The 24,108-nt window shown below is 32.8% G+C and overlaps 1 protein-coding gene across 3 annotated transcripts in view; it reads left to right on the top strand.

The window, feature by feature from the left end:
* The window catches only part of LOC117115939 (WD repeat-containing protein 89-like), a 137,400-nt gene that overhangs the window by 42,795 nt on the left and 70,497 nt on the right, over window positions 1–24,108 (top strand). For all 3 annotated transcript variants that reach the window (XM_033259832.1, XM_033259831.1, XM_033259829.1), the window contains exons 5-6: window positions 11,795–11,879; window positions 12,928–12,977. In XM_033259832.1, coding sequence (XP_033115723.1) covers window positions 11,795–11,879; window positions 12,928–12,977 — 135 coding nt within the window. The remainder of the gene's footprint in view (window positions 1–11,794; window positions 11,880–12,927; window positions 12,978–24,108) is intronic.

Here is a 24,108-nt window from a genome sequence, read left to right as displayed (position 1 = left end):
ATGTTTGTCGCTACCCAATAGGATAAATGTGTATCTAGGATAAATGGGTACCGGCATAGGCTGGGAAGGTAAAACCGACTGCTGTGCAGGAGGAGTGGCAGCCACCCCTCTCTCCCGACAGCCTTCACAGTCTTGCCCAAACACCATGGAGAGAAAGATGGTTACTCTGGCTTTTGATCCCACAGCTTCAGCTTTCAACCTTTACTTTAATACTAAGCAATATACTATACAGCCTGTGCACGTGGACAATGGACGTATCAGTGATGTTCTCAACTGAATTGCATACAGTTTCTCTTTTTCCTACTGTATGTCATCGCTTCAAGCACATCCACTCTTTACTGGTGAATTATGTACATTTTAAGTAAAACCATTTGCTAAAGTTAAATTAAAATGCAAATGAAACAATAATTTCACTTTCATCTGCTATTACTAATCCCAACTGTAGCGGTCAAATTACCACATATATGCAATAACTATAAATGTTTCGTGCTCAATTCTTGCGTTCCTATTCTGGAAATTTCATGTAGATGCTGGCGCTAAATGTCATGGGCATTGAGTGTATGCCAGGAACTATAACGATGCCCCGAAGATATTCAGTCAATCCTCTTTTATCACCGACTAATTTGGTTTTTCTCTAACTAACAATGAATACAACATCCTAATTTATACGCACAAGTGTGTTCTGAAAATCTATTTAAATTTCAAGAGAAGTCGTGGGACATGTGTGTACTAAGGCAAGTTGCGTCATTTGCATATGAATGTGCATACTCTTTGTTGCTGACTATTTGCGCTTGTCAATCATGAATATAAAGTATTCCAAGGCACCAAGTTTTATTAGTTTCAAAGAATTCTAGAGACTTAAAAAATTATCCCCCTTTCAGTGGATGGATTGAGAAAGGAATCTGCACGTTTTCATAGCTTAGAAGTAAATACTGTTGTCATAATTGCTTTGATCATGAATAGCTAGATTTAATTTCGTCTCAGAGAGTGTTTTGAGAAACGTTGGATGTAGAGAATGTTTTTGGATGACTAAGAGCAATTATATTCATGTAAAAGTATATATCTACTGCCATAGTAAACAGAGACACATCTAGGTGGCGAAGAGTATGTGTTACTATTTTGATGAGATCATTCACAATTTTATGTTGAGAAATCATCATCATCGTCATCACCAACATCTCCCATTATCATCACCATTATAATCATTTACCATCATCATCATTACAAGGGCCAGGGCCCCTCATTTTCTACATGTTTAGACTCTGAAATCAACTAAACATGTGGCAAAGACGAGCCAAACCAGTCACTCGTCGCAAATCGTGTTTTCAGAGAAAATGGCCAAAACATGCTGGAATGTCAAATTTTTAAAAATCTAATTTATTGCACTAAACTAAACTTTATATATCTACACATCATTATATGCTGTTATTTTCCCCATTTTGAATGTTAAAACAACACTTTTTAAGGGTTTTTTAGAAATAGTTTCTGCATGAGAAATGCTTGAAATCATAAACTTTGGAGGCTGATTTCTCATATATTGTTCTTTAAACAGCTGTGTGGTTAAACGCTTGTAACTTCATAAGGAAATGTCCGATTTGAATGAATTTTTTTACTATTTTATAGCTATTATTTTACTCTCTAACACTGTATTAATAACTCAAAATCGAATTTTGCGACGAGTGACTGGTTTGGCTTGACTTTGCCACATATACCTTTGAAACTCTTTGTCCCCTGGAACACTTTCGAGAGATTTTGAGCAACGCCCAACCACGTCAACTTTTCTCTCATCAAGGACATTGCCTTCCCTTTGTTGGGGTCACCCCCCCTCTGGGCTCATCCTGGCGCCAGCCCCTGCCTATGGAACCTGGTGAAGTTCGTCATTTTTATGTGCTATTGATAGCATACCAATAGTCTCTGTCTAGGACTCTAGTAAAGTAAGTCTCTTCAATGTTAACCCTGTTTACTGCACCATTGCTATTTCCCCTCTCCCTCCTTCTTCTACCATAAAGGTTGCCATATCTTATCCGCATTTACACAGTGATAAAGATTTAATAATTAGTTGAAAATACAATTAGTAGTGCAAAAATATGAGGCAGATCACTATTAAACAGCTATTTTAAACTGTTCAATTTGTTATACTGTATATATACTGTATATACTCTCGCTGTGCAAGTCGCTTGTGTCCTTGGGCAAGGCACTTTATCTACGGTTGTCTCTCTCCACCCAGGAGTAAAAGTGGCACTAGGGCTAGCTCTTTGAATTGTTTGGATAAGGGGGTCAGTGAGTCGTGATCCACATCTGAATTTCTGGACTGTGTCGTCAGTCTAAAAGTTTGTGTTTCGCATTCTCTAAAACCACAAACACACCCATGAGCATGTTAGAATACTAAATTGTATGCATTAACACGTAGGAATGCCATTTTATTTTGATACATTCTGTATTGCAGAGTAGAGGGCAGCCTTTACCTCCTTGTCGTCTTTAATTATCGACATTAATCATGTACAATAAAAATCCAATCTAATGGTTGTTATTTTAATATCTGGTTAAAATATAATTATGTTCTCATTTAAATCCCTAGCAATAAATTATACAAATAAATTTTATCATTATTATGAATGGAAGTTTGTTAATTGTAGCTTTCAAAATTTCTCTAGAATTACAAGTAGGATTTCAACATGATGGGTAAAGATTAAAGTATTTCCCCAACGGCAGGGCAACGCCCCCACTAGACAGGGCAAGAGTTGTACTTTGGTGCATAGCGCCATTGCAGGGCTGTATTGCCGGGCCGGGGAGGATTTGGATACCCCTCCCCAGTGAGAAAATTTTAAAAATAAGCCGCTGGTGTGAGGGAGCCTCCCGGATGTGAGGCCGGGCTGAAGCCACTCCGAGCCCCTTAGCTGCTCAAGTCAAGTTTCAAGGCAGCTTACTTACTATTTGTTTAGTCAAGTTCGATTTCAACATAAGGTAACCTTAATTAAATGACAAATAATACAAATGAAACAATTAGTTTTGATGTATAATTATATTTAAAGGTTAACCCAAATACATATTTCATTTAATTCCAACTGACTGTTTTCTATTCATCAGTCATGGTCAATTTTTACCTTGCAATATAATGTACACGTACTAATACAGTAGCTACAGGGTATATATGCATTTCTTAATATAACCTATTTGAAAGATTACAGTGCATAGATGTCTAAAATATACATTGAAATTTAATACTTTGGTAACTTTATTTACATGTTTTTATTTTTAAGTTAAAACACAAATTTCAGACACTTTTATATAACTAAGTGGACCTACAGAAAACGATTAAGGTAAAAAAAATATTTTAAAAAATAATTAAATGTAAAATACCGTAAATAAGTAAGTACCGGTACTTTATTTTAAGCACTACGGTATGCAAATTTTTTTAAAGGGTTTAGTGTGGTGCTTATTGAAGGGAGTCCGTATTTGAGATTAGTACGTATGCAAATTTTTTTTAAGGGTTTAGTGTGGTGCTTATTGAAGGGAGTCCGTATTTGAGATTAGTACTTTTTAAAATTATGGGAGTGATATTTTACAATTTTATAGTTAGTGCAGCTAGTTTGTGGGAAGCTTGGTTTTCATACAATCGCTACACGCTATTGCTGACAGATTTCAGTAAAGCTGATTAGTTGGTCGAATCGGGGAACCTTCCCGATTGCTTCGGGGACTAGCTGCACAGTACAACGATTGCACTGAAAATACTATAACGACGATGTAGCAATTGTATGGAAACCAAGCTTTGTTCAGTGTTTCTTCAGTTTAGTTCTTTCCACAGATGTCAGTCGCATCCCACAGGCAGTCTTCTAGCATCCAAGTAATGCTGGGTCCAATTGTTAATGGAATTCCTTGACTGGGTTAGCTTCTTAGCTTGACCTGGATCACACTGAAGGAGATTGCTTACTTTAATTTATTCTATTTTCTCGGCTTGTGAAAATACCATTCGATTTGCAAATGAGTTATTTGGTTCTCAACAGGTATAGGCTATATATTTCCGATTGTGAACTTGTGTAAGTATGGAGTTGCCCCAATGATATGCAACATCTCTATTTGAAAACAGCAGACTGAAAATGTCACCTTTTGTCAGAAATTCCTTGTTCAATGTTGCCCCAATGATGTATGTAATCAAGGCTCATTGGGTAAAATAGTATGTTATAGTGCCATAATGTTCAAATTTAAAATAGAATATTTTGAATAAGAACTACAGTACTTAATTGAGAGTAATGCTAGCAAAAAACAATCTTATTTTAGTGCAGCACTTTACATTGTGATAGCAGATCAGCGCCTTTAGAAAGGCATTATTCGAATATTTAATGGTAGTAATAAATTAATTAGAGCTTTGAAATCGTAATAACAATCATATCTTTGAAGTTACCTTGAATTTATTGTATTCGGTTATTCAACTCCTGATATAATGATACTAAAATGTTTTTTTGACCTTTTAAAACATTCAAGCAGGTACAATTAGAATAGTACAAGTTTTAATGTGTGCTTTTCGAATTAGTATAATTTCTATATTCTATCTTACGTTGACATCTTTAGCCGAGGGAGCTTAAGATAAAATCAGCAGAAGTCTTAATATCTATTAAGTCTCGTTACAGCCACCTGTATTAACAGTACTACAGGTTGTTTTTTTTAAGTTTCAATGCACCAACTGTTTACGCAAGCTTAAGTATTCTTTGTCATATAAGATATGGATATAATTAAAGTAGACATGAAAGTTACAATTATTATGATTACTTTCGAAAAAAAGTATCTACCTGTATTTGGAGCTTAAGTTCACTGTAACATTTTATTGAATAGTATAGTAATAAACAAGCTTTCATGTTTTTAGAATTGCCTGTTAATGTAAATTATCAATTGCACAGTACAGTTCATAGAATCGCATCGCTGACGATCCATAGGGCGCAATAGGTGCGCGGCTTAAAGGGACTTGCATTACAGCGTAGACCAGAATTCAACATGTTTCTATGTGTTTGAATATACTTCACAGATACACTCTGCTGTGGTAGTGGAATTTTTCTGTAAAATGAAATGTGTTAGGTTCATCATTTGACAGGCATACCAAGTACTATGTGAATGTAAAGTTTGATCAGGGAGTTGGTAATTGGTCCTCCTACTTTTTGAAAGTTGACCAATGGCTGACAACACCCTGTTCAATAATGGAATATGTTTTTATGTAATTTTGACGTACTTTCTGCAGTATTCTCATTCTCCTATCAGGAGCCTATTTTGATTTTTTTTTGCGGATATCGAGATTAATGTGGACTCAACTTGAATTTTTAGACTCTTTAAAGTGTTAGATGGATGGAAACAGACTGTTGATTGAGGATAGATAACCAGATTAGTGAATAGATTGAACAAACAATCCAAAAGAGAATTCATAGATCAATCTAATCTATTTGTCTTTCTGTCTTTATCTCTCTACTGTATCTACTAATCAGCCCAGAATACATAGCTGCAAATAAAGAATGTCTTATCATTATAAGACTGACATTTTGATTCTTGTTCTAGTTCTGACATGATTATGTTTTCAAAATGTTAATTGTCTGGTCTGGAAAATGTACAAGCAGGGTGGATGAGGAGTTTTGTCTTTTTCAATTATTTAAAAATTAAATATACCATAGATATTTGGTGAGCTCTGGAATGGTAAGCAATCAAGAAGTCAAAAACAGTACAAAAAAACCCCACTGATAGCAACAAACCAGGATTGGTCTAATCAATCGTCAAAGAAAACATACAAACAACACATATTATGTATTTTTTATGTATTTTTATGTAATCTAAAGGACAGAATTACCTGAAACAGGCAAATAACTATAAAATAGTACTACAGAACTGCTATTATTGTTTTTGAAACTATATTTCAGAATAAAGAAATAAGAAATAAAATAAATAAATTTACTATTAAAGACTTTTGATCATTCTAGGCTACTGAGTGTTTAAAACATTACATAAAAATATTTAAAAATTACAAAAACTATTTAGATTATAATGGTTTACAAAAAGTTGGCTGGTAATCAAGTTAGATTTTTGTAGTAAAAATCAACTATAAGTTAAGCAAAAAATTAATTGTTTAAATCGTTTTAATGTATTTCTTATTTTAAGTTGTCTAATTTAACTGAATTTAGGTATTTTAGGCTTCTTAGAGATGGCATATCTTGAAGTTATAGAAAAAATGAGAGATTTGGAAATTGAAAACAACTGTTGAATTTGATCAATGAGATGGACAACTGAAGGTTGAGACATGAATTGATTAAATGATAGAAAGTATGCAGATTAATGAGAATTTAATTAAGACAAATCATCTACATGTACATAATTTTAATAATCTATTTTTTCTGTCAACTAACTTCTGTTGATGATTGTGATTCTAAAGTGAATCATTTAGTATGCTATTTTAATTAAGACAAATCATCCATATGTAAATATGTGATTTGAACAATTTTAATAATCTGTTTTTTCTCTCAACTAACTTCTGTTGGTGATTGTGATTCTAAAGTGAATCATTTAGTATGCTAAATGCTGTGTAAATAACATACAGAATTTTTGTCTGTCTTTATTCTTTGAACTTGGGCCACCCACATCTCTTGGATCCCTCAAAGGTGTTTGCTCAGACCGAGTTGGCCCAAAATTGTCAGACTCCTGAATTGAGATATCCTGCTGTAGACACCACTGATCGATTCACAGAAATTAGGAATTAAACCTTTAAAACTATTAATTTATTAATGATAAATATATGATAATTGTGATATATTCGTTTATTAATTACTCAATCAGATAGCAAGCAAATGGTGGAAGAACTTTATATATTCTTCCAGAGAATATATGCAAAATAGAAAATATTCATGTCAAGACATAATGTAAAATATAAACAAAATAATGATATAATTTTTCTGAAAAAAAAAAAACACTAACATTTTACGTATTGTAAGTATATGCTTTAGAATTTTTTTTTTAAATTTTTATTTGAACAGATATAAGTTTTGTTAATGTATAATCTATATTTATTTCGAAGTTGAATTGTACTTTTTAAAATGACTATTGGATTACAATTATGTACTTTTATTGCTGCAATGCAATCTATTTCAGACATTGCCTGCTGGTTTCTATGTATACTAACTAGAATAAAATCAATCAAAATAATGATATTTTATAGGAAGCATGTGATGCATTATGCCTTTGGGCCTCCTATCTTATGTTTGTGGATCGATTTTGAGGATAATTATTTTTGTGCGTTCTTAGAACCTGAAATAGACTGATTTGGTGACAGGCGTCACGTAATCTAACTTGGGTCTTGGATATAAACAATGGACTGCACAGTGGTGTTCTACATGGAGATTGCAATCCTGGCTGTCCCTTGTTATTGCTGTAAAAATCATCATGATTGAACGTGATTTAAATTACTCTAAGTTGATTGTTGATGTCCCGAAGTTCACTACACAAACTTTGTGTGACCGGTCGTCCAAGAGAATTTGAGATTTTTCGACAAATGTTAGGCCTAGGCCCCTGCATATCTACGGCCTGTTTAGGTATGCATGAGAGTCTTCAACCCACAAACTACTCTACGATTTCTAGGCTACCTAAGGTTTACGAAGGATCACATGAATTTCAATGCACACAATGCAAGGAGAACGCTAGAATAAGTAAATAAACACTATTTTGAGCAATCGTATTGCCTTTCCTTGTCATCTATTTCTTACGTTAACAGTTGGTAGTTGTTTTCGCCACCATAACATTACCTTTTCCTATACTTTCATACTGTTGCACTGTAATGTTTTCCTGGGTTATTCCCACTGTATGTCTTATGACCGGCTGTAAACAAACATCACCAAATCGGTCAATTGGTTGGCTCTGAAGTTGTGTTGTTTAGGCTCTTAAGTTTCAGAGAGGGAGACAAAAGCCTCCCACAAATTCAGAATCTTGCACATGCTTTAAAATATTGTATAAATAATTGTCTCTCTGAATGAGCTGTGTGACAAAATACAGAAGACGTGTTACGAAAGCTCATTAATTCAGACCTCCCTAAAGTGGCTTTGAACTTGAGGCTCTTGCATTTAGTTATTAATATAATACAGATACAGATTACTTCAATTATCCAATAATGGAAATTACAATAAGTAAATTAATAAATTAGAAATTCTATCTTAGGTACCTCCTATCATGATTTCTTATTCCCGCTTGGGAGTTAACGAGCACTTGTAACGACTCATATGTGCTACGAATCATATGCGCTTTCACCGTCGTTGTTTTACCACTTCTAGCAATGTGGCAGCCAATGAAGTCAGTATGGAGCAGATGGCTATTGTCCTCTAAGATACCCTGAAACACATTGGTAGCAGTGCACTAAGTTCAGTATTAATATACATTGTGGTATTTACATATTTGATGGAATAAGGCCAAATTAAGAAAACATGTTTCTAATTCCACCTTCCCAAATAAAAGACGCTTTTAAAATATGGGGGCCTGATTTGAAATCTAGTTTTCTTTCTTTAGAAAGATCCACCAGAAAGCCTTGGCCTGGCATAATGTAGTGCACATGGATTGCGATTGGCTACTAGAAATTTTTACGTGATTTCTGGGTGTTTCAGTAATAAAACAAAGACAAAGGGAGTAGTGGCCAGATTTTCATTTGGTGTTGTTCTCTTCATATTAAGTTTTATGTGAAAAATGTGTGATTGCTTATACCATTGATACCCATGTGAGAATACATATTTAAATGTGTGATTGCTCATACCATCTCATGTGAGAATACATATTTAATGTGTGATTACTCATACTGTTGTATATCCCATGTATGTGAGAATACATATTTAAATGTGTGATTGCTCATACTGTATATCCCATGTGAGAATACATATTTAAATATGTGATTGCTCATACTGTATATCCCATGTGAGAATACATATTTAAATGTGTGATTGCTCATACTGTATATCCCATGTGAGAATACATATTTAAATGTGTGATTGCTCATACTGTATATCCCATGTGAGAATACATATTTAAATATGTGATTGCTCATACTGTATATCCCATGTGAGAATACATATTTAAATATGTGATTGCTCATACTGTATATCCCATGTGAGAATACATAATTAAATGTGTGATTGCTCATACTGTATATCCCATGTGAGAATACATATTTAAATGTGTGATTGCTCATACCATCTCATGTGAGAATACATATTTAATGTGTGATTACTCATACTGTTGTATATCCAATTTGAGAATACATATTTAAATGTGTGATTGCTCATACCATCTCATGTGATGAGAGAGCTTGGCTGGCTCCTGTTGTCTTTGTAGACTGCAGGGCAAGATCATTAAATGGCTGAACTTGCCCTCAATATTCTATACAGTATTCCTTTGTGTGATAAATGATAATTACATGATGTATAATACAGTCAAAGCTGGTTACATACACGGACATTTCCTGAGGAAATGTAGCAATGATATTCTTCTTAAGACTTTAGAAACACAACAACATAACAAAATACATCAACAGAACAATACAAATACTTAAAATCTAAATTAGCCAACACCCAACAAGATTACACAAAAGTGGCATAAAGGTTTCCATCATCATCATCATCATACTCATCCTCCACATCATCTGCATCCTCATCTTCATCATTGTTACCATTACCATCTTCCTCCTGTTATCATCATTATCATCATGAATGTATATTTTATTTTTTTAATTCTGAATACATAAATATAACTTCAAATTTCAAGTTTTGAGATTCAACATTTCTTTATTGTTCTTAAAAGAAATTCTAAGGAGTTCGTTTGAAGAAATGATGAAATGAAAGTTAAAATATTCAATGCATGCTCTACATAAAAGTATGGATCAAGAAAATATTTCAACATTAAAAAAATAAAAGGAAAAGTATGTTACCATGTATGTTAAAATATGAAAGTTAAAATATTCAAAGTATGCTATACATAAATATATGGATCAAGAAAATATTTTAGCAGTAAAAAAATTCAAATGAAAAGTATGTTACCATGTATTGCATAATAATGAATTTTTGAGAAAAACATATTTCCCAAACCCAAGATGTTCCAATTACCGTTACGATACTCTTCTCAAAGTACCATGTAGTTTCCGTATTTAAAAATACATAGGAATTTGGTTTTGCTCTACATTTATGGTACCAGTCTTTCCAGAGCACAATTTATATAAAAAGGCAGAGTGTTATTTAGCATAATAATACCATTTGCCTTTCTTTCATATTCTGCTCACGCAAATACCAAACATGTAAATTACTTATATGTCCCTAAATATCATTGATATAAATTTTGTTGCCAATACTATTCATCATCATCATCATCATCATCATCATCATCATCATCATTGTCTTCATCATTATCATCTTAAACATCATCACATCATCATCATACCAGTACACCAATGTCGTCATTTATTACCAACATATTTATCATGTCATTGATATCATCATCATTAACATTGTTGTCCACATTTTAGAAGTTAAGGAACATTTGCCTTTGAAATCCGTAGTGGATCAATGTACACTACAAGAAAGGAAGAAGTTTAACAACATTAATATAAAGAAGCCAAATAAAATTAATTGCTATTTTCAAGTCTCAGCTTTCATCAAATTTTGGAGCCTAATGAACAAATTTAATATTTGCTATTTTTGCGAAAAATCAGTCCATGAAAAATAAAAATCATGATGTGAAAGATTGTTGTCAAAGCCTAAGAAGAGATGGAACATAAATGATGGCAGAATATGTAACAAAGATTGACTTCATTTCTTTTATTAAAAAAAACAAACAAGAAAAAAAAATATTTTTATTATTTAGCAGCCTGTTTACCACTAAAATATATAGAATACTAAATATCAAATAGTAAATATAGCATTACCAAAAAATATTCCAAATTCTGGATTTGAAACTAACAATTAATTTTATTTGGCCTAAAGCAGTGGTACATGTAACAGTATATCAATGCTGTGGGGTTCTTTACTCCTTAACTTCTCAAATGTGGACGACAATGAAGATTATGATGATATATAATAGATATCAATGACATTGATAAATATGTTGGTATAACATTGGTGTACTGGTATGATGATGATGGAAGATTAAGATGATGATGATGATAAGGAGTAATAGCAAAAAATTTGATATCAATGATATTTAGGAACATACAAATAATGTGGGGTTCTTTTACTTAGTTACAGTTCTTATTGTTTTCATGTCCATTATGCAATAAGAACTGTAAGTAAAGAACCCCACATTATTTGTATGTTCCTAAATATCATTGATATCAATTTTGTTGCTATTACTCTTTTTCATCATCATCATCATCATCTTAATCATCCATCATCATCATACCAGTACACCAATTTTATACCAATGTTATACCAACATATTTATCAATTTCGTTGATATCTATGACATATCATCGTCATTTTCATTGTCGTCCACATTTTAGAAGTTGAAGAGTAAAAAAAAACCCACAGCATTGATATATTTTCACATGTACCACTGCTTTAGGCCAAATAAAATTAATTGTTAGTTTCATGTGTAGAATTTGAAATACTTTTTGGTAAGGCTATATTTACTATTCTATATATTTTAGTAGTAAACAGACTGGTAAATAATATTTAAATACAATTTAATGATGATTAACTATGAAAGATAATAGGAAGTAGACTGGCATTCTTCATTATTCATTGCAATATGAAACTGTTGATATTTCTAATTTCGCTGTACTTCATTGTTTTTTTGCTAGGGCATGAGAGATCCATCACCGGCGTTCGTTTCAGCCCACGCAATCCAAACGTCTTATACTCATGTTCAATGGACGGAACAATACGGTAAATAGAACATGGATATCAAATGTCACAATGTATGGAATGACAAAAAAATGAGTACTATATGTTAACCTATATACATTTATTAGGGTACTATATTGGAATTATTATGGGCAATTTACTCATCAGTGTAAAGGAAATGCATTATAGTTGCGCAGTTTTGATTCTAATCTTTCAAAATTTGATCATATGTGATTATCGGAAAATTGCAAGAATTGAAACTAGGAATATCTTATATTGGTTAAAATTTGGACAAAACATTAAATGTTCAACTAAGACATTTGAATTTGTAGTTATTAGACAGTTTGAAACAACTCTTTTTGGATTCCTTTACTGGAATTTTGTTATATTAAATTGATCAAGAATTAAATTAAGGAATGTGCAAAGATAGTACCTATTCTTACCTTCCTCTGCATGCCTATTGACACGATCAGTAGCATATCTTAGACCAGTAATATTGTGGGGTTGGGTGGATGATGAGGGTACAATGATTAAGTGGGCGTCATTTTATCTACTTGAGTGCAGGAGTGGACTGTAGTTATATTATCTGCACAGAAACTAAGCAAAGGGAGTTGGGAGATAGAACTCACATTTGACACTGCTATATGTAGTATTAGAGACTATTAAAAAATCTTAGTACTTCAGATACATATTTATATTAATGCAGTTTGGTATTATTTACCATTCAATGTTGATTATTTCAATATCATTTCTGCCTTCTAAAAATGGCACCATAACCCAACGATGCATCGGCCTGAGACCGATTGAAATATAGACAAATCCACCACGGCTTGAGAGTAGCAATTTTATACACAATCAATTTTCAGTGGGTGGACGCAAACTTTTTCTAGGGAGCATGTGCCCTAACCTTAGATATTCCACTTTATGCTACTGTGGATTAAAAAAAACTCTGTACTTGCGAGTAGTAGATTTTAAGATTTTAGACTCTATGGGAAAGATTACTAGTAGTTTTTCTTTCTCCTCCACTAATTATTTTGAGTAAAATGTTACTGTGAAGATATTTTAAGAATTATTATATTTTTTCTTTCAGAGGATGGGACACCAGAATCAAGAGCAATAAAGCACAACAAATCTTTACAGGTAGGAGGATAGGATCCTAATTGGGAGTGGAGTTGAAATGGTTTGGTGGTTAAGATGCCTGCAAGTCACAGGGTCCTAGGTTCAATTCCTGTCACGGTAACATGCATCATTCTCACAACTAAAACAACTCCACTCCCTATCCCTCATAATGGGACTTAGTCTATATCGAACAATAATAGACGGATAAGTATCTAGGCTATTAAAAAACTACACATTGATTCTTTTTTCTTGATGTTCGTGATTCCTGTTGTTCTCTGCTGTTGTATGACACTCCACCTTGAGCACCAATTTTGGGGGTGATGTTTGACCTTTAAAAATCATTATTATTATTATTATTATTATTATTATTATTATGTTAGACTTTTGAAGGGATTGCCACTTTGGAGAGTAAATTAGTTCTCTGTTGGCATTATCATACGTATTATACAAATTTTATAGAAAGTAAAAATGTATAGGCCGATTATACCCTGAAATTCATAAAAATGAAGTGAATTCGTCATTAAAATGTGAACACAGGCCATAAATTTCTTTTAATGAAGCTATACCGACCGACAACTGTAATCAGTAGCAGTTCCACCACTAAAAAAATGAATATTTACATAGAGGGCACTCTATTTTGTGATTTTTATTTAGAGGGTACTATATGCATTTTTTTCCCCACGCATCCGACGGGTATATGCTAAAAGCTGAATAAAAAAAAATATAACTATATATGTGTGTATACACTACAAAAAACTCATGAAACATCTGTGCATAATCCAATTTCTCACACATTCATTAAAAACCATTTCAAATTAATAAAATCTACTATGGATGACTTAATTAGATCAGGATGCCCTGTATGAGGGTCTAGCGGCATATTGTTATAAAAAAAAAAATTCTTATATTCTTCCTGGCTGAATCTTCAACCCCTAAACTGTAACTGCCCGCCACAGTCTACGCACACACATTTTAATTAGTCACGCAGTCAAATTCTTCACAGTTTTGTGACGATGATTATCATTTTTTTTTAAAGTAATTTTCTAGTAATCATGTTTTTGTATATAATATATATTTCCTGTTGAGAGTGATGAAACGTGAGCTGCGACAATTAAGATTAATCATTAAAAACAAGTTTCTGGGAATACAAGCAGATATGCTACCTTTGAGGGTATATATTTACAGGTATGATAGATCACAATATTTACAATAATATTATGTGTGTGCACTAGAAAAATAACTTGTTACATCATGCATTACAAGTTGGCGGTCTTTCACATATGATGGATTGGACGGCTGGGTAAAAAAAACTTACAACTTCAAGAAAGCAAATGATGAAAACATCGTTTGTAGTTTACAATGTCACTGACTTTGCCATTTCCTCCTTTAGGTCCATTTTCCACTAGGCAAATTTATTTGCGCGAATCAAAAGTTTTATGGATTTGCATGTCCAATTGAGAATGTTGTGATGAAAATAATAGGCAAAAATTTTTGATTTGCGATAATAAATTTGTCTACTGGATAACAGTCTTTAGCCAAAGCCCTGGCCTAGCGCGAGGTAAGACCAAAATATGGCCTAGCTAGGCGCCTCAGTCTACTAAATACAGTTATGGTGACCCCTCACCTGTGATGCTTGAGTACAGTCTGCTTTCTTCACCAGGATATAGTTTTGGACAGGCTGTTGGAATTGTAGGGAAATTCTTGTTCAAATGCATCTGTCAATTCGAAAAATGCTAGTCATTTTCAGTTTATGCACAGGAGAATCCCCAGGTATATAATCCCAACCCCTAAGATTGAGCCAATCCCACCCCCAAAATTGGGCCTATACCAGGGGAACTATGGTAATTTTTTCAAAAAAAAAACCAATTTTCTGGGAATACAATCAGCTATGATACCCTTTAAAGGTATATTTGTAGGTATAATAGACATCACAATATTTACAGTAATATTATGTGTGCAATAGAAAAATGGAATTTTTTATGAAAATAACTATTGTAAATATTGTGATATTTATCATACCTATAATATCTGCGTGCACTTGAGAAAAAAAATATCAAACATAAAAAAGTAGCAAACCATAGCAGTTTTAATATTACAATAATTGTGATTAATTAAATTTTTTTACAGTATTTTCATCTTTGTTTTTTGTTTAAGTGGTATTTGTACAGCTCATTATGTTTAATTTTTTTGGTTGTGACCATGTAAGGTTAATCATTTTTCAAATTGAAAAACAATTTTCTTAGAATACAATCAGCTATGCATTACCTTTGAGGGTATAAAGGGATGATAGACATCACATTATTTAAAATTAACATTTACGTATGTGCACTAGAAAAAGAATATCTAACTGAAAAATAATTATGGAAATAGCATAACCATAGTAGTTTTAATAACAATAATTTATCAATTGTTATTAAAATTGTTTTTTTATGTTTTTGTGGTGTTTTCATTTTGTTCTTTAATAGTCATACCCTACTATTATGATTTTGTTTTGTTTCTGTTCTGTCAGATGAAACATGTGATGTGACAATTTAAGATTAATCATTTTTTCAAATTAAAAAACAATTTGCTGGGAATATATCAGCTATGCATTACCTTTGAGGGTACTGTATGTAGACATTGCAGTATTCAAATTAAGTTTTATGTATGCAATAGAAAAAAAACCTGACTGAAAAATAATTATGGAAATAACATAACCATAGTAGTTTTAATAATTTTTTTCAATTGTTATTAAAATTGTGTTTCTACGTGTTTTCATTTTGTGTTTTAATAGTCATACCTTTTGTTTAAGTTGTTTTTGCACAGGTCACGTATTTTAATGTTTAATTTTTTAATAATCATGTTTTTGTTGTGTTCCTATTGAGTCTGATGAAACAAGAGTTGTGACAATTTAAGATTAATCATTTTTCCAATTATAAAAAGAAAACAATATCAAAGGATACATACTACAATTCTAGGGTATTTTGTGTGATATTTTTTATGTGAATCACACAACAGGGATGTTGCCCTGATGAGGTGTGAGTTACAAATGAAACAAATTAAAAACAGGAGAGAAAAAGCAAAGTAATTATTTCTTTACAGACAAACAATTTTTTAAAAATGTATTTGTGACGAATTTTGTAAGGTTTTGTAAGTGGCTGGAATTTCAAAGTGTGGGTGAAAAATTGCAAAAAATAACTGGATAAGAAAGCCACTATGTTCATATTTGTTTGATTTATTTTGTTGCAATGTACGTTCCCGCAGACAGATACCGGTGCTACAAATGCTGGATATTTTTAATTATTATTATTATTATTATTACTATTATTATTATTATTATAATATTCTGCAATTGCTATAATTTTTTTTTCCAAATTTTAAAAATGTCATTAAAAACAAATTGATATTAAAACAAGCATATTTTTCATAATACAGAGAAAAAAACAAATTTTAAAATAACTAGATAAGAATGCTACTGATTTCATATTTATTTGAGTGTATTTATTCTGAAATTGATATTAAATAATAAACAGAAAAGTTAATGTAATGTAATATAATTTAATTGCCTGTCCAAAAGCATTATAAATACAAAAGAAAAACAACACAATTATCAAAGCATAGAAAAACATGTGATTTCATTTTTGCTAGGGCAGACAAATGTGAACCAAGTAGTGTGAATTGTCTGCTCAACTTCCCAAGGAAATACAGAAAATAACATGAAAGGCAATGAAGCACACATGCATGAATAAACAGAAGCATACAAGCCAACAATAAACGCAAAATAAATCTTAATTTGAAATGTGTAAGTTGAAATGATCAGTGGCGGATTCAAGCGGTGGCCAGCCAGCTCTGGCTCACCCTACATTTTTAAAAAATTTTATAAAAAGTTGAGAAAAAAAGAATATTATATTAAAATTTAAGTCTGAGAGTGCCATTTCTGGCCATCTAGATGCGCCATAATCATTAATTTGCTTATAAAAATTGTTTTGCAAACATCATCTGGGCTGTAACGTACTGTAGGTTGTGTTGGTTTTTCGGTTCGGTTTACCATCAGATATTTTTAAACACAAAATATTTTTTTCTTTTGACCATGGATATATTGATGTCACCGTAACATGGGAAATTATATATTTAAGTCAAGCTCGATTTTATTTATTCTTTCTGTGCTACGATGAAGCTTTAGCTGCATAGCTGCCGAGTCCTACTGAATTTTCTAGATAAATTTTCCGGTGGCCAGAGTGCTACTTGTTGGACTTTGCTTTTTAAACAGGTTATTCCAGAGCTCCCAAGTTTCCGGGATTGCCCTGGAGTCTCCAGGAATTTGGTTCATCTCCCGGTCTCCCGGAAATTCCACATTTTCTCATGGAAATTCCACATTTTCTCCCGGAAATTCTACATTTTAAATTTCTCTTGGATTCCTCCAGGATTGTAACAGATTTTCACAGGGCTTATGCTAAGCTAAATTTTTCAATTCTTGTGCTTTAAATATGGCAGACATAAGATTTATTGAACATTCTATAGACAGCAATAAGGTATTAACAGTGACCTATATCTGCCCAAGCGTCTTTGTTTTTTATTGAACATGGTGATAAATTTGTACACGCATGTTTTTTTACCTGCGTTTTAGCTAGTACCTCTGCCTGTCCTGCATGACAAATTCTCCTGGAATTTGATTTTCACAACTTGGGACCCTTGGGTTATTCTATTAGTATTCAAGGTTTAATGAGGGTGATGACCAGATCACAACAGCTAATGATGGAGCTGATCAGGAAAAGGGAACTTGTTTCATCCTACTGTATATAGCAGGAAAGTTTTAGCCTTCCATAGCTCCCCAGTACTGTAGACTTAGTAAAGTAGTAGTAAATCTTTGCCAACTAGCCTAGCTTTGGTTCGCTTTGCTCATGATATGTGGATATGAATTTGATCCGAAGATAGTATAATTGCTTAAAAAAAATACATACTTTGCGTGAAAGATGATAATTGGATAGGCCTGCATTTTTGGCAGCTCTTCATAAGCTTATACCTATTTAACGCGTTAAAATTTTGATGTATAACTTATCGTTTAGTCTTGAAAGTGATGTAATGATATCCATAACCTTTTCTTTTTAATTGCAATAAGGTTGTATTTTGCACAACAAAAATATTTTGATTCACCTGTTTTATTCAAAATATCATCTTCTGTATTCATGCTCAATATAGTGAGTTTTCAGTGATTATTGTGTCTTGTTGAAGTTCATTCCACCTCATCTAGAGCTGTAATTAAAGTTTAGTCACCCATTATGTTATACTGTAGTCATGAACACTAGGCATTGGGCTATACAGCCAATTACAAGACAAGTAGTTCAGGATGTTAATACCAGAACAGGCACAAAAGGATGAATCTATCAGCCTGATGTTCAGGTGAAGCTTACAGAAAATATTTTTTCAGCCATATTTATTAAGGGAATGAGATATAAAATTTGTCTTTTCTTTGCCTTCTAATAGGTATAAAGAACGTTCCTTCATTAATATGCATTAAAGTTGGACTTAGCGATTATATTGGAATTGCCGGTAGCCTTGGGTTTTATTGATGAACTCAAGTCATACTATTGAATATGGAGAATGAGAGTAAAAGTAATACCTGTGGCGTAGCCTTCACATGATAGATGTTTTAACAAGCTTGTGCATTGACATTCCTATATGAACAAAACTAATGGTTTAAATATGCAAATGTTGATTGATTAAAGCGTAAAAGCTGGCGCTTTCGGAAGGATCTACATACTTAATACAAGTCTCGCAAAGTGAATAAATATTCAAAACTAAACTCTGTGATGCTGCTTTATCATATGCGTTTTATTTTATGGTATAAGTATAAAATTTGAAGGGCATGTGCTGTATGAAAGTTACAGTGGTTTTCAAGAGAAAAATGTGGAAGTGGTTTTCCACAGATGGAATGGTTTGGCTTTCCAACCTTGAGGTTGAGGTTTCAATTCCTTGTGCAGTTACTTTACTTTCCTTTAATTTGTTTTCCACAAAATTGCTACACGCTATCGACAACAGCTTTTGGTGATGCTGGTTGGTTGGTCGTATCACTGGTCGTATCAAGGAGCCTTCCAGATTGCGTCGGGGACTGCTATGCTGGTGCAATGATTGCGGTAAATAAAAAAAACCTGTAGCAATTAGTGTAGCGATTTTATGGAAACCAGGCTTTAGCAAGATACTTATCTGCAATTGCTTCTCTCCACACAGGAGTTTAAATGTTTACCTGGTATGGTTGCCTGCAACTGCACCAATATGCCAGCAACAGTTAAGCAGGTGGACCCAATGAACAGGGAAAAGAAAGCGCTTTGTAATCTAAAGAAAAAAAGACTACATAAACAAGTAACACATAATACATAAGAATGTAACAGTTTTTCATGTGTAATATGCCTGTTTTTAAGGATATCGAATAGGCCTACATGGAAAAGTTGATTGTTTATGTTCAATTTTTAAATAGCAATCCAACAAACACATGACAATGGCATACTAAATCAACCACCAGTAAGGCTTGGGTGTGGAAATGAGTTTAGAGGCCATTTGCCCTGCACTCCTACGATCCTGGCATGGGCTAGGTTTTTGAATACTGTGCAATCGCAATAGTGGTCCTTGCAATCGTCAGCAGTGAGATGTTTGCTTGCCTTTTGCATAATACATCTTGCATGTGTGTGTGACAGTTTGAGCACAAAAACTGAAATTACATTGGTACTGAATTTGTGGCATTCAATTAGTGCTGGCCGCCATGTAGTTTTGGATAAACCTTTCAATTTCGTTTGCGGTGAATATTGAAGCCGCGCAGCGGTGTGAGATAAATCATTATCCTGCCTCAACCAACTTTCCCTTTTTTTGGTTGGATCCTTATTCGTGGCACTAATAGCTGCAGTATTTGTTGGGATTTACAATGATATAAGGGCACAATTTTGTCTAATTACTTCCGGACAGAGTAGCAATATTTTATACAATCGCGTGTGCTTCAAAACATGCATGTCTCTACCACTCAGTCGTATTAGGAAGACCGATACTCATACTCTATAAGCCGGGGACTTACCGCATCATATGACGAATCCAACTGCGTGAGCAATAGACAATGCGACACTGTCTGCTGATTATTGGTGGCAGTCTGACCAAATCGTTATTAAAAATGATTCATTGTATGTGTGCTGTGGCGTTGCATTCTCCGTAGCATAGCATCGTGTGGCGACCGCCGGGCTCAGTGAGTGCCTGACTTTGTAATGTGTAAAGTTGATAGTTTTGATTGAGTACAACGAGTTGTAAAGGAGACAAGCATGATACTCTGGAATAAATGGCATCACATAGAAAGCGGAGATAGATTCAACTGTCGATAGTCATACTAAACTATGCAGTGTATGCCCAACTTAATTAGCTCACGGCCCGGCAGAAAATAAAGTCATTTTTTGCTCACTAGTCACAGCTCGGTCATCGATATTATTTATTTTGTAAATTATTTTATACAATTTATGTAGCGCACATACCGAAAAAAACCGCTTAAGGCACTTTTTCGCAGATTGGATACAAAATCAATCATACACAGCATGCAACCTCGATAATGTCGCTGATGGTCTGTGATTCTCTGCAAACAGACTAATGGAGATAGTTCTGCACCAATCATATGCAGGATATGTTGCCTGTGATGTGTTTTTAGCACGTCTTCCATCATGTTGAAATATTTTGGAAAAAACCATAGATTTGGTACCCTTGCTCATATTTTACTTCAATTTTACATCATTTACATCATTTGATAGCTTTGTAAGATTCCAAATACTATATTTCATTTTTTTAAAATTTTTTTTAAATTAGTAAAAATTGAAGTTACTGTATGTGGGCCAGAAGTTGATTATTGGTAAGACAGTACATGAATAATGCAGTTTGAAGTTTGTTAATATCAACACATTCAAAGTTTTCAAATTTAATAATAAAAGTTTTAGAGTGAGATCTGTATTAAAATTATTATTATTCTTAATGCGTAACAGTACAGTATTAAAATGAGTATAGTACAGTATTTAGGAATACAGTACATGTCGTTCATAAGTTTTATTTAATTCTCATTAGATGCATTACTGCATTTGAATACTGTACAGTATTTTTTTGTGATTTATTATTTTTACTATATTTTTGTATTTTAAACATTATAATCTTGTATGTCATAGGATAACTTGATTTACAAGCACTTGAGTTTTTTGTCGTCCTTTTCATATTTTTATATACTATTCATGTCTTTTCTCTTTCCACTAATATTACCAGACAATAATTTCCCTCAATTCCATTAAGCTTCCTAACAATTCACCTTGGAACTCATGTAAGCTTTAGTTCAGTAGGTCTTTAAAAATATTTTTTAACTGTTAATGTAAAGGAGAATCCGCTTATAACTTTAAAGGGCATACTTGAGTGTGCTTGATACAGAGTAGATTAGTAAGAACTATTTTTAAAGGGACAGTGATTTCAAATTTTAAACATTCATTCATTCATTCAAGTGAAGTCTAGTCACAAAGGGAGAACTGCCTTCAGCCAGTGTGTTGTCAAACCGGTGAATCAATCTAGGGGAAAGGCAAAATTTAATATTTCAATTAAATGGTACAAAGAACCAACACACACAAAAAAATTTAAATGACAAAGAAACGTAGATTGCCATCACGAAAACCGTTTTTGTCATGATTCGCTGTAAGAATTGCATATTATTATTATTGAATGAAACCAAGATTAACAACACTTCTCATGCTTAAACTAGAGATTGTAGTAATTTTGAAGGTGGTGGATTAAGCCAAGTTGGTTCATATTCGGAATGGATACTGAAATGTGACATAATGGACAACTAATCGGATGCGCTGGTTTTCATTATAGTCCAGATAAAACCAGAAAAATACAAAAGTGATAAGTTTAAAACAAACAATGTATGGTAAAGCTTACAAAAAGGAATTAATTACAAAATATAAGAGTGACCAATGATTAAATGAGAGCATTTTAATGGATTGATTAAAATTCTTGAAATCCCTTGTTATGTTTGCTAGATAGTTGATTCCTGTTCACAGATGCTCAATAATGATGAATAACTTATCTCTCCATCTGTTACAGGTAATTCAGATTTTGCCAGTTTAACAAACGTAAAAATATCAATTAATCAGTGTTTTTATGTCACATGAAAGTAAAATTCTTCCTAAGGTCTTTAAAATTGAGGGCTACTATATTTTGTAATTTGAGGGGAGCAGTTAGACCATACACAATGACAGTAATCAAATATAGGTAAAAACAAAGTTTTAGCTAACCTCAATAAATTCCTTAACTCTGCATTCCTTCAAAAAATTGATTCAATATTACGTTTTCATTTTGCTTCTTGTGTATACCAAATTTTGCTTGTGTTTACCAAATTTTCTTTTGTTTTTGTATATAATTTCTTAACTTTTATTTTAATGATTTCTATTAACTGGACCTTAAGGAAGAACAACGTAAAAGTTGATAAAGTATCCAGAATAAAGAAAGATTTCTATCTATCTATCAAGGTATAGATTGAGGTACAAAATGTCTGATACTACGGATGAGACCATTTCTTTTAGAAATACCTATCAATGTGATTTTGTAAGTAAGCTGGGGTTCAATTGTAACACCCATGGAGTACTTAAAAGAAGCAACCTTTCAATAAACTTATTATCAGTAGCTCACAGTTAAACATTATTTAATTTTGAAATATACTCTATTCCAGAATCTGTCTCCGAGCAGATAGGTTTCATCTTAAGTGTGGTTATTTAGGAGCCTACAGATTGAATCTAGATCAGTACGAAATATTGTTGATGTAGTTACTAATGTTGTTTTAATACATTTAAAAAATGTTGTAAAGAATGGTTCATCTGTACCTCGTAAGTGTCATCCTATGGTATTTGTGTTTTTATGTGGTTGATAATGGATTGATGCGGAGTCTAGGATTAGACAAAGTTCTTTTTTTGAGGAGTCTCTTTCCCGCAAGGCCATTTCCAAATTGCTTTGTTTTTTTGGCAAGTTGAAATAAATTATTACTATCTATCTTAATATCTGTCGTTATTAGTTAAGATTTTCAACCCATTAGTACAGTTTCAATAGATGAATGTACAATGATGACAGTTAACAAACAGGTCTATATTTGTACCATTTGAAAATATAATGAAGTACTAAAAAAAATGTTCTAATATACAATTAATGGTTGGATTTATTTCTATTTTACGTGCCCTTTGAAAAAAAGTTTTGAATGTAGATTCCTTGCCTAGGATGTACTTTATCACCATTCAGTACGCACACAGCTCAGCAAGGAGAAAAAATGAGTTGAAAGTATAGGAAATTGCATAGGAAACAGACTGTTAATATTTTCTTTACAGTATTTATATATTAATAGAAACATGTCTAGAAATTACATAATTAAAATTTGGATATTATCTGGCTATGTACTATAATTATGTATCAATAATAAAATAGGCAAGATAAACAAAATTGATAATTTCACTATTTCTTTGCTAGTTATACAGGTTCTTTAAGGTTTTACAAGAAGCTGACATGTTTGCTACATTCAAGGCTTCATATATAGAATATTGTTACCAATAAATTTATCCATTAATAATAATAATAAACATTTTTTATAAAGAACACATATCCACTACAGTAGTGCTCATTAAGACAGCCAACAGCACAGCTTGAGGCTTTGCACTTTTTGGGTGAGATGCAATGCCTGAAAAAGGAACAACACATACAGTCGTAACCTAGGTCTAGATTGGAATGATCTTTGTTAAATTGAAAGAAGGCCAGGTTAGACTACCTAAGCCTAATCAGTGGTATTTTTGGTTTTACCAACACACATTGTTTACTAGTCAGCTGTTTTTAACCAGTTATATTAAGGGCTAAACCAAACCATCATTGGGAGAATGCTGTAGCAAATGCCACTGTCTTTGCTGTTTAATTTTTTATGCCTTCACTTTTTTTTCTGTCTGCCGAATATGTGGACACGTAAACAATGTAAAGGTCTATAGCCCTCTCCGAAGTGTACACCTTAACAACTGACCAGTCTATACGCATATCCCACAACAACTTACATTATCACAGACATTAGTGTATATACTGTATATATATATATATATATACGCATATCCAACAACAACTTACATTTTCACAGACATTAGTA

Source organism: Anneissia japonica, unplaced genomic scaffold (genome assembly GCF_011630105.1).
Source record: "Anneissia japonica isolate Jap-2015-1 unplaced genomic scaffold, ASM1163010v1 scaffold27830_len515607_cov181, whole genome shotgun sequence".
Lineage (NCBI taxonomy): Eukaryota > Metazoa > Echinodermata > Crinoidea > Comatulida > Comatulidae > Anneissia > Anneissia japonica.
This window is presented reverse-complemented; position numbering and strand designations above follow the sequence as displayed.